The 18016-nt window shown below is 39.5% G+C and overlaps 1 protein-coding gene across 1 annotated transcript; it reads left to right on the forward strand.

The window, feature by feature from the left end:
• The first annotated feature begins 14958 nt into the window (after nucleotides 1–14958).
• Nucleotides 14959–17525, forward strand: LOC148031895 (stem-specific protein TSJT1-like). The gene is made up of 4 exons (XM_087682468.1): nucleotides 14959–15393; nucleotides 15610–15850; nucleotides 16500–16620; nucleotides 17109–17525. Exons 1-4 carry the CDS (start codon nucleotides 15179–15181, stop codon nucleotides 17261–17263), a joined length of 732 nt encoding a protein of 243 aa, XP_087538594.1. The 5' UTR covers nucleotides 14959–15178; the 3' UTR covers nucleotides 17264–17525.
• Nucleotides 17526–18016: the final 491 nt, after the last annotated feature.

The raw sequence follows: 18016 nt of genomic DNA on the forward strand, positions 1-18016 counted from the left end.
ATCCTCTCCCACCTGCGACCATGCTCCTAGGCATATCGAGGAGACCTTGTACATCTGGTGTACCTACTGGGGTAGTATCTCTCGGAGTAGCACCCATTGGGGTGCCGCCTGCGGACGACTGAGCAAAAGCTGGAGTGACTGGAGTAGACGTCTCAACAGGTGTGACAAATCCCGGAGGTGATGCAACTCTAGCAGAATGACGAGACGGAGACACTGCGTTGGTACCTCCACAGCAATCACTTGAGCCAGGCTCTCTCGAACCGCTACGAGAGCGAGGAGTAGCACCTGTATCCCGAGCCAACCATAGGATCACTGCATCCAGATCTCTGTGGTATCCCCTTGAATCACTTCCTCCGTCTGGCCCAAGATTGGAGCATCAACCTCATCTGCTAGAAACTGAAGCATCAGAGCATGCTGAAGTAGATCTAATAGAGCGGCTTGATGTTGTCCGAGACAACTCTTGGTCCACGATATCTTTGAATCTCGCCATATGATCTGGAGACATACGCGTGAAGATCTCCAGTAGCTCCTCGTCGCTCATCCCTCGACTTATCATGATGATCTAAATATCCACAAAGGTCACGTGCACATACAAAAATTGATGTTAGCATAATCAATATAAATCATACAAAGTATGGTAATATAAATCTTAAAAAAATGATCTTACTTAAAATGCATATCTTATGTACCCTTATAAGCAAAAAAAAAAAAAAAAAAAAAAAAAAAAAAAAAAAAAAAAAAAAAAAAAAAAAAAAAAAAAAAAAAAAAAAAAAAAAAAAAAAAAAAAAAAAAAAAAAAAAAAAAAAAAAAAAAAAAAAAAAAAAAAAAAAAAAAAAAAAAAAAAAAAAAAAAAAAAAAAAAAAAAAAAAAAAAAAAAAAAAAAAAAAAAAAAAAAAAAAAAAAAAAAAAAAAAAAAAAAAAATCTTCTTCTTCTTCTTCTTCTTCTTCTTCTTCTTCTTCTTCTTCTTCTTCTTCTTCTTTATTACTGTTCGGAACATTGCTTTGATCATAAACTCTTGCACTTAGGGGAGCTGAAGGTATAACGTACCACCATTGAGGTTGTCAGGAGTTTGGATAGAAAATTACCTATTCACGATCATGTACAAGAGAGATTTAACTATTGTGACATGTACCATGTCGTAATACAATTTAAAAACACATTTCATTCATTCACATGTTCATAATGGGCCAGCAACACAAACGTGTCGCGCAAATCCGTCCATTTTTTTTTGGAATCTATTTCGAGAAATCCAGATGGACCTCGTCGAATTGTTGCTCCAGCTCCTTCAAGTACCACTTTGAACCACTGCACATCGAATAGGATCATGGAGAAGCTACGGTAATCCACTGTGACAATACTTTGCAAGTTCCCAAAATACTCCATCTCATCTATAATCGTGTTTGGATCCATTGCTCATCGTCGGCTCTCTTGCTCGAATCTTGCCATGATACCACAATCTGTTGTGGAGCGCATTTTGTCAATACGCTCCACGTGAAAATGCCGTCCGTGCGACCACGTTGCACTATATAATTTGTACTGTACATTGAAACACTCAATTGGTTGTCGCATATGAAATATAGATACGACAAACCCTAAACACATTATCACCTTCGGACCACATCCCCTCGAGAATTCCCACTTCTCGATTGAGACCTCCGTCCCTTCGCGAGACGCTGCTGTCAAAGCTTCATGCAACCATCGTGTTGATATAAACCGTGGCATCTTCTCCATGCCCTTGGGATATCGAATCGATCGATGGTGTGTACTATGTCAAAATTCAGATCGTGCTTCCTCTCGATCTTTCCTAGCTTACTGGTATCTAGCAAGCCATGTCTCCATAAAGACATGGTGCAACATACAAAAGCAATTCACTTTCTCCTCCATTGTAGCATCCATTATTTTTTCTACCCCATTTCCAACCACCACATCTCCGGTTAGTCTATCATCGTCCTTCAGCGACTATAGCATATTGTTGTCTGAATCCACCATTGGTAGCCATTGTGAAATATACACTAGCGCCTCAGACACCAACCAACGTTCAACCATGCTACCTTCTGGTGCTGAGCTCGTTGTCGCACAAAGCCTTTCATGGTTTTCATGAAGTGCTCCAAGAAGAACATCCATCATATATGGACAGGTCTAGCAATCTCCACTTCATCTATAAGATGCACAAGAAGGTGGATTTGTATAGTGAGCATGCTGGTAGGCAGGTATTTCTCAAAGAGACAGACCGTCTCCACTGCTCCCCGCTTTGTGGATTCAATAGAGGATGTCTTAATCTCCTTTTATGAGATCCATTGCACTAAAGTCGACAACCTGTAAATCGCCACGTGTATTTCTGGAGTAAGGTATCCTGCAATTGCGATTGGTGGTACAAACTGCCACAAACGAGAAAGCATTATGAACAACGACTACACTCCAGATAGCAAAATACGCAGGCCACTTACAATCCATTCGTAGTAGAAACCTGACATATCTTATGCCAATAATGGGATTTTAGCCCTGATAATTGGTCGTCTTTAGAAAAGGTGGACCTAACAGAACGCATCATACCTGTAGAAGTGCGGATAGACTTAACTATTTGCTTCACAATGCGCTCATCTTTAGTGGAAAAAACCCAAGGAGCGCAAGGTAGTTGCAAGCGACCTATCAACACTTGATTGCGGCCAAAGCACCTCCATCTTACCTACCTCCTTCAAATCCATTCGTGCCCCTATAGCGTCTCTCTTTCTTGTGATGTGGTCCCATAGCAAGCTACCCACGTTCTTGAAAATATGCATGGGATCCAACAAGTGGTTGATCTGTAAGTGGGTCCAATATGGCAACTCGTAGAAAACTGAGAACCGTCGCATTCCATTTGGATGTGACTCCATGTGGACCATTTTCATCTCGTACCAGCTTTGGGCATTCATATGTGCTGGAGGTCGTCCAAGAAAACCTTCCCTGATTTCATGACCCTCTGGCAAGAAAGCAGCTTGTCCTTGATATACCATCTTCTACATGGTTCATAACCTTTAAGAATCTAATTGTGGCCCACACAATGGACATGCATAATAACCTGAGGTAACCACACTTGTCCCAACATCTCTATCCAGTGAATACAAACTTGAACGAGCTATGATAGATATTACCAACGAGAATGGAAGCCTACTTACCTGAGCACTCTTTGAATCCCGAAAAGTCATGCATGATCCACATGAGAATGGCTCAAATATTGGCAGACCGTCGACCATCACACTTGCTCATATCTTGCATGGTGACCCCCTCCCACAAAATCTTAAGCTCATCGACTAATGGACGAAGATACACGTCCATATTTTTGACTTTGTAGTGATCGGGAACGAGCAAGCTAAGGATGAGATGTCCTTTCTTCGTAGAAAGCCATGGAGGGATATTGTAGTTGACAAGGACTATAGGCCACACACTATAAGAAGTTGAGCACAGACCGAATGGGTTCACGCCATCCATAGCAAGACCGAGCCGAAGATTCCTTGGCTCTCGGAAAAAGCCTAGGAAGGTAGAGTCAATGTGGCTCCATGCTCGTGAATCCACTGATATTCGTTGAACTCCATTTGCGGATCTATTCTGCGCATGCCACATTGTCAAGCTCGCTATGCCGGACGTACAAAACATGTGGCTTATGCGGGGGATAAGCGAAAAGTATCTAAGAACTTTCTGAGGGATGGTTTGCCCTTGCAAGTCTTGTCGATATCTGTGAGTACTACACTTTGGACATGTCTTCATAGTCTCGTATTCTCCTTGAAATAGTATGCAATCGTTGATACATGCATGGATACTATTGTAGTCTATGCCCGTAAAACATATCGCGCATCATCATTAGACTCAGGTATGGTATTTACAAGTGGTAATATCTTCAGTAACCTGAAAAAAAATCATAAAACACCTTAAAAAAGCACAAATGTTTTTAATGATAGTGCTGAAACAAAATCAACGAAGCGTACATACAGGATACCTGAGCAACTCGGTCATAGTTGTATCGCTCCACACGTATTTTGCTTGTACACTTAGGAGTGCAAACAGTGTCTTCAGGCAAGATACTCGGCACCCATCATATAATGGTATGGATGCTTCCTCTCTAAGAGGATCGGAAGTCTCGACATCCATGGGCATCAATGCATCGATCATTGCCTCCATCTCAGGCTCCAAGATTGTAGGTAAGTCTGTAAGGCTGCATGTCTCCTCTGGTATTGATGGTATAGATTGGGTAGTACCTTCCAAGTGGTGGATTGGCTCAGGCACTTCATCCATCGTATGCTCACGAACTCTTCTAACTGGCCGCAAAAGGTGCACTTCTCCTTGGGACTAGACGTCACCTCCATGGATAGAAAATTTGCCAGCTACACCCAATGTTTTTGTATATGGTATTTAATTAGCTTGCGAATATAATGCACGATTGATATACACTTTTCTTACCGTTAGCTCAAAATCTGAGATCGCCTGATTAATGATCTTAGATTGAAACTCGCCGAAGTGTCATATGTGTTCTATAGACAAGTAACGTTTTCGTCTAATTGCCAGCTTTCATTGAGAGCAAGGACATGGGATATGCTGATTAAGATATGCCTCGCGATCTTAAACATCACGACCTTCATCGTTTTCCATTTGGTCTACATTACGACAAACAATTTATTATTGTTATCATTCCTTTTTTCTTTGTTCTCTTGTAACTCATGAAAATTAACGTATGTAAAGTCTCTACCCACCCACAAATTAACGTATTTGGAGTGTTTCCTGTCTTGTGGTATTGCATCGGACCTCACTGGACCTTGCCACCACTCTCTCTTTGTTTTTTATCCATTCATTCTCTTCTCTCCTTCCATCTCTCTCTCTTTTTATCTTTCTTTATTATGTTGTATGTTTATTCTCTCTCTTTCTCTCTCTTGTTCCTTCTTCCTTTTTCTCGTCCTCTCCCTCTCTCATTTCCTTTAACAAAACATCTCTCTCTCTCTCTCTCTCTCTCTCTCTACTATCAATTTTCTTTAACAAAACATCTCTCTCTCTACCACTACCACTACCACTACCACTACAATAAACAAGAAAAGAAGAAGAAGAAGAAGAAGAAGAAGAAGAAGAAGAAAAAAACAACAACAACTACAATACCAACAATAACAAACAAGAAAAGAAGAAAAAACTACTACTACTACCACAACAACAACAACAACAACAACAAACAAGAAAACTACTACTACTACTACTACTACTACTACTACTACTACTACTACTACTACTACTACTACTACCATCACCACCACAACTACGACTACCATAACAACAAATCACTACCACTACCACTACCACTACCACTACAATAAACAAGAAAAGAAGAAAAAACAACAACAACAACAATAACAAACAAGAAAAGAAGAAAAAACAACAATAACAACAACAACAACAACAAAAAATAAGAAAACTAAACAACAATAAACAAGAAAAGAAAAAAACTACTACAACAACAACAACAACAAACCACTACCACTACCACTACCACTACAATAAACAAGAAAAGAAGAAAAAACAACAACAATAACAACAACAAAAAACAAGAAAAGAAGAAAAAACAACAACAATAACAACAACAAAAAACAAGAAAAGAAGAAAAAACAACAATAACAACAACAACAACAACAACAAACAAGAAAACTAAACAACAATAAACAAGAAAAGAAAAAAAACTACTACTACTACAACAACAACAAACAAGAAAACTACTATTACTACTATAATCACGACTACGACGACTACGACCACAACTACGACTACCATAACAACAACAAACAAGAAAAGAAGAAATCAAATAACAACAACTACTACTATCACTACCACTACCACTACTACTACTACGACTACCACAACAATAACAACAACTACTACTACTACGACTACTACTACTACGACTACCACAACAACAACAAATAAGAAAATAAGAAATTAAACAACAACAACTACCACTACCACTACCACTACCACTACCACGACTACCACAACAACAAAAAACAAGAAAAAAAGAAAAGAAAAAATAAAACAACAACAATAACAACAACCTCTCCCTCCCTCCCTCCCTCTCTCCCTCCCTCCCTCTCCCTCTCTTTCTCTCTTTCCCTATTATGTTTAATGTTTTCTCCCTCTTACTCTCGTTCCTTCTTTTCTTTTCTCTCTTCCTCTCCCTCTCTCATTTCCTCTCTTTCTCTCTCAATACACATGATTTTTAACAAAAACAAGTAAAAGAAAAGGAGAGAAAAAAAAAACAAAGCAAGAGGGAACAATGCACTCACCACAAAGGCCCGAGGATGGATTCGGCAGCTCCTCTTCGTGACAGTGGCTCCTCTTTGCCCTCCGTACACTTCCTCCTCTTCTTTGCAAATGGTGGCGGTGGTGGTGAGAAGCTTTCCTTCTCCCTCTTTCTCTCTTTCTCTGTTTCTCTCCCTCTCCTTCTCAAATGCAAGATGGGGTTCACTCTCCCTTCTGCTCTCTCTTTCGTTCGTTCGTGCAAAATAACACGCTCACATTTCGACCCGACTTTTTTCGTCTGAGCATCGTCGCTATTTGTATCGCATTTGCGATGCAAATAGTGACACAAATAGCGTCGCTATTTTGCGTCAGAAAGCGCCATCACTACGCCTCCGTATCCTTGTAGTGGAATGACCAAAGGCTTTGACTGCTGTGATTCTTGATTGGAAGTAGTAGCGGCTAGTTCAGTGGTCTAGCTATTGTTGGTAGATTGTGGTGTCAAGTCCTTAGGTAGATCAAAAGTTGTCATATCTTTTGTTGCCCATTGCATAATCACTTGTGCAGATTGAACATCAGTTGAGCTAGTCATAGTGGATTGCATAGGCATATCCTTAGGTTGAGAATTAGGTGTGGTGTCATGTCCCGCATCTTGGAAATTTGGAAGCTCAGATAGAGATAGAGATTGGGATTGAGCAGTTGCACTTGACAACTGCTGTCGTGCTTCCTATCTCCATTTAGGGAACGAGGGTGTAGGAGATTTGGGACTCCTAAGCGGACTTGGCACTAGTGGCAAAAAAATTTTCTCGTGGGCTATTAGACGATTTTGCCATTTTCTTTGTTAAGTAATCAACCTTATCATGAGAAACGTTGTGCATGTGGTGCTCATTATCCTCTTGGGAAGTTAAAGGCTCCTTGGGCACTAGTGGTCTTTGTACACACTTGACGGTTACATTTGATATCCACTTGTTAAGCACACTAGGTTGAGAATCTACCTTTCAAATAGTCATGTTTGGTTTCTTGATTTCAAGCATGAGGGGCTCAATCACTCCACTTGGATTTTCATTTAGATTTCCTCCTGCATTTCTTGCCTTCGGCTGAAAGAGGTGGTTTAGCAGGGGATTTTGGTACCCAAATCCATCGGTTACTTGCGTAATACCCTTGAGTATGTAGTAACATTTTGGATATCCATCGCAGCGTTGTGCTAGCTCTCCATTAATACCTTCGTCTATAAGGCTTGGACTTATTTTGTGGTCTTCTATGATATTTGTAAGTCCAAAGCCTATCCTTAGCATTGTCTCCTAGCCTTCTTGTTTCAAGCATGGCCTCGCCCACTAGTTCTCTCTGTTCAACATGAACTTGTATCAACTCTTTCAACAAGTCCTTGCTCTCGTTAATTGGGCTTGCATGGTATGTCAGAATATTCATTGTCTTTCCCTTGAGGTTCGATGAGGTCACCCTTGCTAAAGGTTGTGATTATCCTCACACCCAGTAGTGTCAAGTGTATCCTCTATGCTACACAATTGGCCTCACACTTCGTTGCCCTTTTGAAGGGTCATCCTAGGAGGGTTTCCTTTCCACAATTTGCACTATTTGGAGGAACATGAAATATGATAGGCAAGCTTTTAGTTTCAATAGTTACAAGGATCGTGCACTTTCCTATAATTGCTTGTGGGTGTTCCTTGTAAGGATTAAGAGTTGCATTAGTCAGTGTGAGCTTTGGTTGGCCTAGTCAATTTCATGCTTCATAGATCAAGATATTAAAATCTGCTCCTTCATTGATGAGAGCATCGACACTTTACTCTCTTTTTGCGGTGAGCTTGACCCTAAGATAAGCAGGCAGTACTATGTCTTCATCTTCTGGGTCTTGGTTTATAAGTTCAAGCCTTCTGATACATGCCTTTGAGTCCCCAACTACACAACCACATGTGGATTCTCTATTGGTGTTTTGGGTCGTCTATGCAATGCCATTCAAGGTGCATCTATCTTTAGGACTGTCATGTCTAGTCATCCTTGTAGTTGTAGCTTGATATTGTTGCATTCCGCTTTCACTAGATGCAGTACGAATGCAATAAAAACATGTTTTTGTGGTATGGCCTTTTTGCCCTTGTTGGCTAGATTGGCCCATTGAGGTTCTAGGGTCTCTATTTGTCTTTGTTTGGGTATATGCTTTTGGTTGCTATTTTGCAAGTGAGAATCTATGCTTGTGCAGAGCCATTACTACACTAGGATCTAATTTGAAGGACCTATCACGACACACATTTTCTCTCTAGCCTACTTGGGGGAGGTGCAAAGGAGCCCCCTCTACAGGGGTCTGGGAGGGCAGCCCACAGGACCGTTATACTAAATACCATGCACAATTTGAAGGATTGTTTGTAGCCAAGTTTTGAACTACTTGCTTTAGATTTCAGCCCAGTGATAGATCCATGATGTGCTTTCGGCTCTATACCAATTTTAGGGATTAGATGTATCAAATTTGTATTCTGTTCACCTATCCGATTTTGATAGTTTTCTGTCTGATTCTTAGAGGTCCAATTCTCAGAGTCCGATTATCAGAATCGAACGTTTGATTTTGGGTTGGTCTGTTGGGCCGATCGGACAGTCCGAGTCCGAGTGGTCCAATTATGAGTTGGTCTAATTATGGTGGTCCAATTATGGGTTGGTCTGATTATGGTGGTCCAATTATGGGTTAGTTCAATTTTGTGTGTTCAATTTTCGCGCATCCGATTGTCAGAATCGGACGAGTCCCATGTGTCCGATTGGATGAGTTTTTAGGGTATCCGAGTCCAAAAATGGACCCTCCGATTCTAGGGAATTAGGTCGTCCGATTTTGGGAATTGGATCGTTCGAGTTCAAGGAATTGGACTTTGATAACAATGTTCGATTCCTGTGGACAAGTTGATGAAAATCAACTCGATTCTAATGATTTTGGTGATGAGGGCTCACACAAACTTCTAGAATGCAAGAATAGACCCTAATGAAGTATATACTTGGAATAGCCAATAAACTCCAAAATACGATTCGTCAAACAAATCAAACCCTCTTGTCCTGTCTGCCCTTGCGCTTTTGGCAATTTCCCTTCCTGCTTCTTCTGTTGTGTTCAATTTTCTTTTGGGCCGCCTGTTTTAGCTCCCAACTTGCACTTCTTCACTTTTTCCGATTTCTTCTTGTTTTGAGGTTAACAGCTACATTCAAAGATGGCTATCTCACCTAGTGCTAAGGCCATGTGTAAAATGGTAATTCTTTGCATAGTAGATCCTAGCTTCGGCTACATGGCAAACCATATTGCTTGAGATCTATTTGGAGCCCACTTTGATTAGCTTGAAGTTGAGTTTGGTTATCCACTTTGGGGGTCATGAAAAGCATAAGAATAAGATTTTTGTCTTGGTTGAACATAATTTGTATTTTGAAACTAATGGAAATTGATTTTTGCCTTGGTTGAACTAAATATGGATTTTGAAACTAGTGGAAATTGATTGTAAGTGTCAACAATGAGATTGCCTACATATTGCTGCTCCACTTAAATGGGTTTGGAGTTGTCATTCACAAAAAATTGGGTGCAAAGCTACATGTTACCACCCATCCTTGTCTCGTGCTCTATTATCCTTAGCAAAGTGACAATCATAATGGAAAATAAGAGTGGCACCAATGGGCACCCCTATTATATAGATCTTTTCACTTGGAAAAGGTGGGACACCATGCCATTAACATAGACAATTTCTGAGATATTATTGAATAATGCATTGAACATTTTACATAATTGTAGTTGAAATCTTAGCTTCCTAATTACAACAAGGACATAGTCCATCCTTACATCATTACATGCCCTTTTCAAATCCATGTTTAGGATGAGGACAAATTCTCCATTCCTTTCAAATGCACATTCCATGGATGCATCAAGTTCAACATAACATAGAACCATATTGATCATGGTAAAGAATCTTTAAGAAATTAATCCTAAGTGCGGGAGCTCTAGCTACTGTGTTATAGCATTTGTTAAGAATAGTTAGTAGCCTCAATTAGACTAGTTTTCATCTCTGAATAGAGTTCGACAATAGTAACTTAATACATGCATATGCTAGGAGCTCCTTTGTGAGTTTGCACTCACATAAGTCCCTTGCACAAGAAACCCATATGACATCATATAATTGAATTTTCCCTATTTGGGCTTGGTCCTTTCCATTTTCCCATTTTTAAACCACAAAGGGAATTTCATCATTTGAAAATGGCCCAACGTGTAGAAGAATCTCTTCTTAGATGACCCAACTCAAAGGCCCTAGAAATTGGTTGAGGAGATCTTCATACTTGATGTCCTTTTTTGGCTCTACCCACACAATGGAGATAGGTGCCAAATGAATACCCCCCTAGAATGGAGTGATCATCCACTTTGGTGACTCCCTACTCATCATTTATTCTAGCAATCATCTCCCTTCTCTATTTGTATTGAAGCTCTAAAGAAGAGGTGGGTGGGGAATCACCCTCAGTTAACATTTCCCAACTAATTGAACCTTTGCACTTTCATCCCTACTCCTCTCATGAGCTAGAATGAAATCTTTAGTGTCCCACCACACAAGAGTATTATCATTAGGATTGTAAAAAATGGTGTTCATAATAAGTTCTCTACATATTGTAGTGACAACCATGACTCTCTTCCTACTATCAGCCTTAGCACCATATTATTTTGTTGTTTTGGATACAATTTTAATACACTCCTATATATTATCAAAGGGGTTTTGTTTCCTTCTACTAGAGATATCTTTGATATGTTTCATGCAGTGAGGATACTTGACAAAGGGGGTGTTCATCCTAAAGGGTGGTGGCCTATGATTAGGCTAAAAGGAGGTGATAACACATAGAACAACCTTCATAAGGTAGTTATTAGAAGTTGCCCAATCTATGATGACCTAGAATTTGGGCTATAGGGCTATCCACCAAGCCCTCTAGCTAGCATATACATGGTAATCACACCATGTGCCACATTGTGCTATGTGAACACTTGCATGATTAAAAAATATACATCATGCATCAAATCAATCAAATCATGCTTCAAAAAAAGATGAATCTCTCTCTCTCTCTCTCTTTTAGAATCATTGTGGAGGTATTGTGTAATCTCTCATTGCTCAAGTGTGCCACACACTAGTCAACTAAGAGGATAACACTTTCTCTACTACAGAGCTTCTATATGCAATTTCCTTCCACTTCTTGACCTAATTGGCTAAAACTAGGGGGCGCCCATAGACTAAGGCCATCAGAATTATCAATCATAATGGTGGATGTTGACAATTTTCCTTTTTTATGCTTCCACTTTAGCCTTAGACTCAAAGGTTCCTTGAATAGGATCATGAAGCCCCTTTTTCCTTTGCTTTTGAGAGAGAGAGAGAGAGAGAGAGAGAGAGAGAGAGAGAGAGAGAGAGAGAGAGAGAGAGAGAGAGAGAGAGAGAGAGAGAGAGAGAGAGAGAGAGAGAGAGAGAGAGAGAGAGAGAGAGAGAGAGAGAGAGAGAGAGAGAGAGAGAGAGAGAGAGAGAGAGAGAGAGAGAGAGAGAGAGAGAGAGCATATGTAGTGGGTTATCACCTCGGGTAAGTTACTCATGAATATATGTGTGCATCACGTGGGTTCAAAATAAGGTATTTTTAATATACCATTGTTATACATTTTTTACATATAGAAGGGTGTAATATGAAGGGATTATTTACAGATTGAATAGAAAAGGGTTATGTTTTATTTAGGAAAAATTCACAGATAAGGATATTTACAAATAGGCCTTGACCGCACGTGATGTAGAGGATATATATATATAGTAACTTCCCCAAGGTTATCACAAAGCCCTCATAATCAATAATAAGTTTAACATCCTATACTATTACACCATTAGGTTTCTTACTTTTCATGAACCACTTGTATTGGAGGTGAAGGATAAGCCTTATGGCTTTCTATTGTAGAGACTCCAAACTAGCTCCACCTTCACTTTTAGGAGAGGTCATGTTTTCCCAAGAAATTGGAGTCCAAGACTAGAATTAACATGTGACCACAAAAACCTTCTAAATAGGTTTTCAAGTTGGCATTGATTAGAATTTTAGAATGGGGACAATGAAATAGGAAAGTATTCCCTTAAGAAATAAGTTCACTAGAAAGTGAAGATTTCATGCCAACATCTTGTCTCAATTTTAGCTCAAACTTCTCATAGGGGCCACATGGACCTTTGATGCATACTAACTTCCAACCTTGTGAGGAAACCTAAATACCCAAAAAATGATTTGTTTTTCATTCTTTGAATCCAAAATCCTCCACCCATACTAGAGTGCTAGTCCATCCAATAAAGAGGATCTCAATTTTATGAGTGTTGTTTTGGGAAATTGGCAAGTAAGGAAATCCATCATATATGTTACAATATTTTGTAATAAAGAATGTTGCTCAATTGCAATGATATGTTTATAATCATTGGCAAAAATTTGGCCTTATAAGACTTCTTGTTTGGAAGGGGGATCCCTTTAATGAGACATTGTTGAACTTTTCTCTCCATTTTCCTTAAAAGAGAGGCCGAGTAAATGAGGAAAACATGAGCATCTTTGCCTCACTCACCTCTTGGGGTCAAAGGAATTAGTAAAATACCCATTGATGAAAAGAACCATAGAAGCATTGGAAAATAAAGCATCTATGTAGGAACCAAAAATAAAGAATTGCAATACATTAAGGATGAAATCCCAACCTTTCCTTTCATAGGCTTTATCCAAATCCATCTTTAGAAGTGAATAGTCTCGCTCATTTGCCAAGGCATTGTCCATTCCAAATAAAATATTCGAAGCAACATCCTTAATCCTCCTAATTCACAAATTTGGACATGGATCTAGTTTCAAGTAGCTTAATTGGCATCCAATAAGATCCTCTCCACATGTTCTCCAAAGTTTAATGTAGGATTCTAGTGGGAATCCATTAGAACTAGGAGCTCATCTTCTTCAAGGAAAATTCTACCTCTTCTAGATTGAAATGCCTTTGCATTAGCATTGCCACATCCTTGTCAAATTGCATGCATAAACCACTTAGAAACTGCAATAGCCTCTCTTGGTAATCCCTATTGACTTGAAAGTCCTTGCCACTAATTAATGCAGCAACCATCTTCTCCTTAGAGTCTTCATGGTTAGCAACTCCTTTTCTTCCAGTCGAAGGAGAGCAAAATAATGTTTATTGGGTGCTTCACCTTCCACATCCCATTTGACAATCAACATCATTTTAGCATTTGAATTTCTGGTATTCCCCACATTTTAAAGGTATACTTCAATGTCCTACAATGAATGAAGTAGAAATACATTGCTAGGACATCCACAAAGAGCATGTTATTTCTAGATGTTGAAACACTATATAGCCTTCCTTTGCCCCCCATGTGAGCTTTATGGCACCCATATTTCTTCGATATTGTTGTGATTTCTTGAAGGCAATGCTCCTAGTTCACAACAAGATTCTTAGTAGGCTTTGCAAGACCCTTCAAGCCACCTTAACTTGACTTATGAAATCTTGCAGCTCCAAAAAAGTAAGGTTGGGCTTAAAGGGTGAGGGCCCTTTATTAGCCCTCTTCACACTTTTCAATCTACATGTAATAGGCACACGATTAGAGTAAGAAACTACCTCCATAGCTTTGTATCTTGGATTGGGGAGGATCCACCATCCATCACCATATGCATTACAACACGCAAGTTGAGCATCCAAGTACTTATTATGCCAAGTGAACAAAGGATTATCTTTGCTCTCACCATCCAATCCTTTGGTTAACTTAGAAAACACAACCCTGTGACCTCAGATATCTACAACCTAAGTAGAGAAGAGGTCCACCAAGAGGTGTGAGTTTTGGTTCCTTTGACCACCATTGAAAATGATTCTAGTTTTTGATGCAAATAAAGACTTACATATTTGTTATTTGTCTCTAGATATCTCAAGCTTCATACGATTTTGCTATAGGTTTGAACAGGTCCTCCTTTTGAAAAGAAAATGATATCAAAATTTGAGTCTTTAAACCATAAAATATTGGCATAACTAGGCAATCTTAATCGGTCAATTTGGGCAGCTTGGAGGGCTCTCTTTCATCCCTCTATACAACACACACTAGCTTGTGTGTGTGTGTGTAGCTAGGTAGGGTCTAGCATGAATGGTTGTAACTTATAGGGGACCTTGGACTATTGTCTTATTATTGGAGAAAGAAAGAAAAGGATTGACAAAATGGGAATCTCCACCACTCACCATTTTATTATCTTCTCTCGCTCTTAAATTTCCAATGCGTTTCCGACATTTCCCTATTGGGGGGAATAGACGAGACGTTATATTAATATGCATATTCTATAACCTTAAAACCTTTATCGGAACCTTGCAAGTTGCCTTTGTCGTGTCACCAAGCACTTTCTGCGACAATCAGCATCTCCATCCAGAAACGATCCCATCAAAATGTGGACGACATTTAAAAAAAAAAAGGATAAAAGGAAAAGAAAAGAAAGGAGGGAAGTTGAAGGATATCGTATTATCTGGCAGAATAATATAAGGATATATAAATTATATTTCAAGAAATAAACTACAATTTCCAGGACATAATATATATGGATAAATAATGGGAAGCCATAATATTATCCGCAAATTAAAAGGCTTTTGGATGTCTGAAAGCTACTTCCAAGTCACTGGGAGCCGTCTGTACTCTTGAGATTTTTTTAAGGCGCCATTTTTTCAATCGATGCACTGTAATTTTAATGCCGGAGCTCCCATCTCGTCGTCGTCGTCGTCGTCGTCGTCTTCTTCTTCTTCTTAATCCTCCTTTCCTGTCCCTGCATGTTGTTTTCCTGCCTCGTCCATTATCGAGTTTGTATGCTCCCTTCTGTGTGGCGCTGCGCTCATAACTAACCTTCAAGCCCAAGCCTTTGATTAAGGCGCATATCAGGAGGAATCATTCCAACATGTTGGCGATCTTCCACAAGAAAATTGCCCACGGGCCTGCCAGTGTATTCATTGATCGCCATGATGCTTATACCATGCAATCCGGCTGCAAGAGCAACCATGATCTACTGCAGGAGTTCCTCTCCAGCTTCCCTCAAGCTGTCCACCTGCGATTTGATGAAGTCTCTTGCATGGCTTACAGCCACGAGAGAGAGAAAACCCTCCTTACGCCCAGGTAGACTAATTATGATCATTAATCATCCTGCTTTCGGCCATTAAGCTTCGATTAATTCAATACTTTCGGTTGACATCAAGATTTCAACAATTCACCCGAGATTATCCAGTTTCACAGTAATTTCACAAATTGATAAGATGACTAGGGACGTCCAATTTCACAAGTTGATATAATGAGAGATTACTTCAGATGATTCATTGGCCTTTTGCTTTACAGGTCTTTTGCGGCCTCGGATGATATATTTTGCCTTTTCCAAGGTGGGTTGGACAACTTGGGAGTGGTGAGGCAAAGATATGGGCTCTCCAAGGGTGTGAAGGAGCCCTTACTCGTGATTGAGGCTTATAGGGCTCTGCGTGACCGGGCGCCCTACCCTGCCCACCAGGTGGTGGGCGACCTTAGTGGCCCCTTTGCCTTCCTCCTCTATGATCTAAACACTCGCAAGATCTTCGTTGCCGTGGTAATTTCTTAAACATTTGCCAGAGCAATGGCTTCTAGTGGGCGGGGGCCCACTAGATGCCATGGGTAGGCCCTTCACATCACTTATAAGGACCATGCAATTAAAAAGAGTTTTATAATTCAAGAAGATGTTGTTGGAAAGTCTTCCAAGTCTAAAGCATCCATTAAACCTTGGGCTTCACTTATAAAAAACTCTTAATATATGTCTCATCTAGAGTAGGCACCCTCTTTAGAGAGCACTAGGGCAACTCTTCATCCCAACATAGTTCATAGAATCATAGTCGTCCCTTCATTCTTCTTTTTGGGCCCACTTTAAGAGGAGATATGTGCTTCATATTCATAAAGGGATAGTTGGACACCCTTCTTGAAACACGGTTAATGTGAATATTCACTCCTTTCATGCATCAATGAACATCAAAGTCTTGATCACTTTAAATAGATTAAAAAGGTCATAAGCAACACCCACATGGATGGCTACCCTTTCCTTTCTCCAAATCAATAAGCATTCAGCACATTGATGATACTATTGGCAAGCTACACGCACAACTAAGTTTCTCTTGCCTTGATTCAATTTAAGCTTCCTTTAGACATTGATTTACTAAATAACTTATTTTACTGATATTTGGTGGTAACTATGTTTGGAGGATTAGGATTCGCATGGTAAGGTGCCCTTGTTTTGGGGATCCACATCCAACGGCTCCATTGCATTTTCAGATGATGAAGAGCTCATCAAGGCTAGTTGTGGAACATCCTTTGCAATTTTCCCACAAGGTATCATCAATCAACATTTTAGCTAATCATGCATTGCTATGAGCTTAAGGGACATGGAAGGATTATGATCAAAAGTGTCTTTTGATGCAAAAAAATTCATCCTTTTGAATGTCCACATAAATAATTTCGAAGAGAAATGTGCTAAGTGCAAACATACAAATTCCTATTGAAAGAAAACCCCAAATCATACACTATTAAAGAAAATATGGTTCTAGTCATTTGCTCTAAGTCAAAAAATTCCCCTTTCATTTGAACCTAGTTTGTACAAACTAATCGAAGCCAAGAGAAGAGCTCAAATTATATACACCATACCCGAGCAATGCTTGCAAGCAAAGCTCACAGAGCTCAGAGTATGCATAGTAATCATTAAACTTATTTCCATTCAACTCTTGCAAGAGCATTCTTATCTTTGCTTTAGTAGGATTTTTTTTTGGGTTCATTCAAGCCATACAAACATAACATGCATGTGTGCTTGTGTGTTGGACTAGGGTGTTACTTCTCGAGTGATGAAGGCCTTCGAAGCTTTGAGCATCCCCTCAGGCCCTTGAAAGTAGTGCCCCATATTGACAAGGAAGGACAAGCTTATGGATCCATCTTCATTGTGGACCATACTCAACGAGTAGCCGGTACAAGAGTTGTTTAGTTACTCAATCAAAGTTGTCTTGTTACGCAATATTTTACATAATCGACATCTACAACATTTGGTCATAGCTACAAAGCATTTTTCACTTTTTGAACCTTGTAGTAGATAACAACATATCCCTTTGACATGAAATCATTGTTGGATAACCACAGTGTACACATAGCTTATATATAAGTACAAGTTGTAAATGCTCTATATGCTCTTGAACTAGACCAAGGCCAATTGTGCACATATATTATATGCTTTCAATGTCTCTATGATTTTTTTTTTGGGATGGTTATACTAGTATAAGAAACAAACCTAGAAGTGTACATGTGTTATGATTTTATACGAAAATGGCACTCCATTTCCCAATCATCACATGTGATGAATTGAATCTATCGACTTGTAACCTATGATCCATACCAATCCAATCAAAATTTCTAATGTTATGTACAAAAGGTCCCTCATTGAAGCTTATAATTGGGGGTAGATAATAAAGAAAAAGAACATAACAATATCAAATTTGTAAGTGAAGAAAGCGAGAAGGATGGATGTTTCAAGTTGTGAGGTGTCAATAGAGACTAGTTGGAAAAGTGACATGGCAAATAGAGCTAGTCCCGATGCGAGATAGAATTGTTGTGCCTTGAGACAAGGTGGCTGGAGAATTCAAAGCTTTTTGATAGTGATGTACTACAAAAGAATACATGGGTATGCATGATGCTCAAAATTTCTATCATGAGGTCAAACTTATGAAGAAATTGGGGAAATACC

The sequence above is a fragment of the Lygodium microphyllum genome, chromosome 8, assembly GCF_053477565.2.
Source record: "Lygodium microphyllum isolate KBCC chromosome 8, Lygodium_microphyllum_v1.1.10, whole genome shotgun sequence".
NCBI classification, from domain to species: domain Eukaryota; kingdom Viridiplantae; phylum Streptophyta; class Polypodiopsida; order Schizaeales; family Lygodiaceae; genus Lygodium; species Lygodium microphyllum.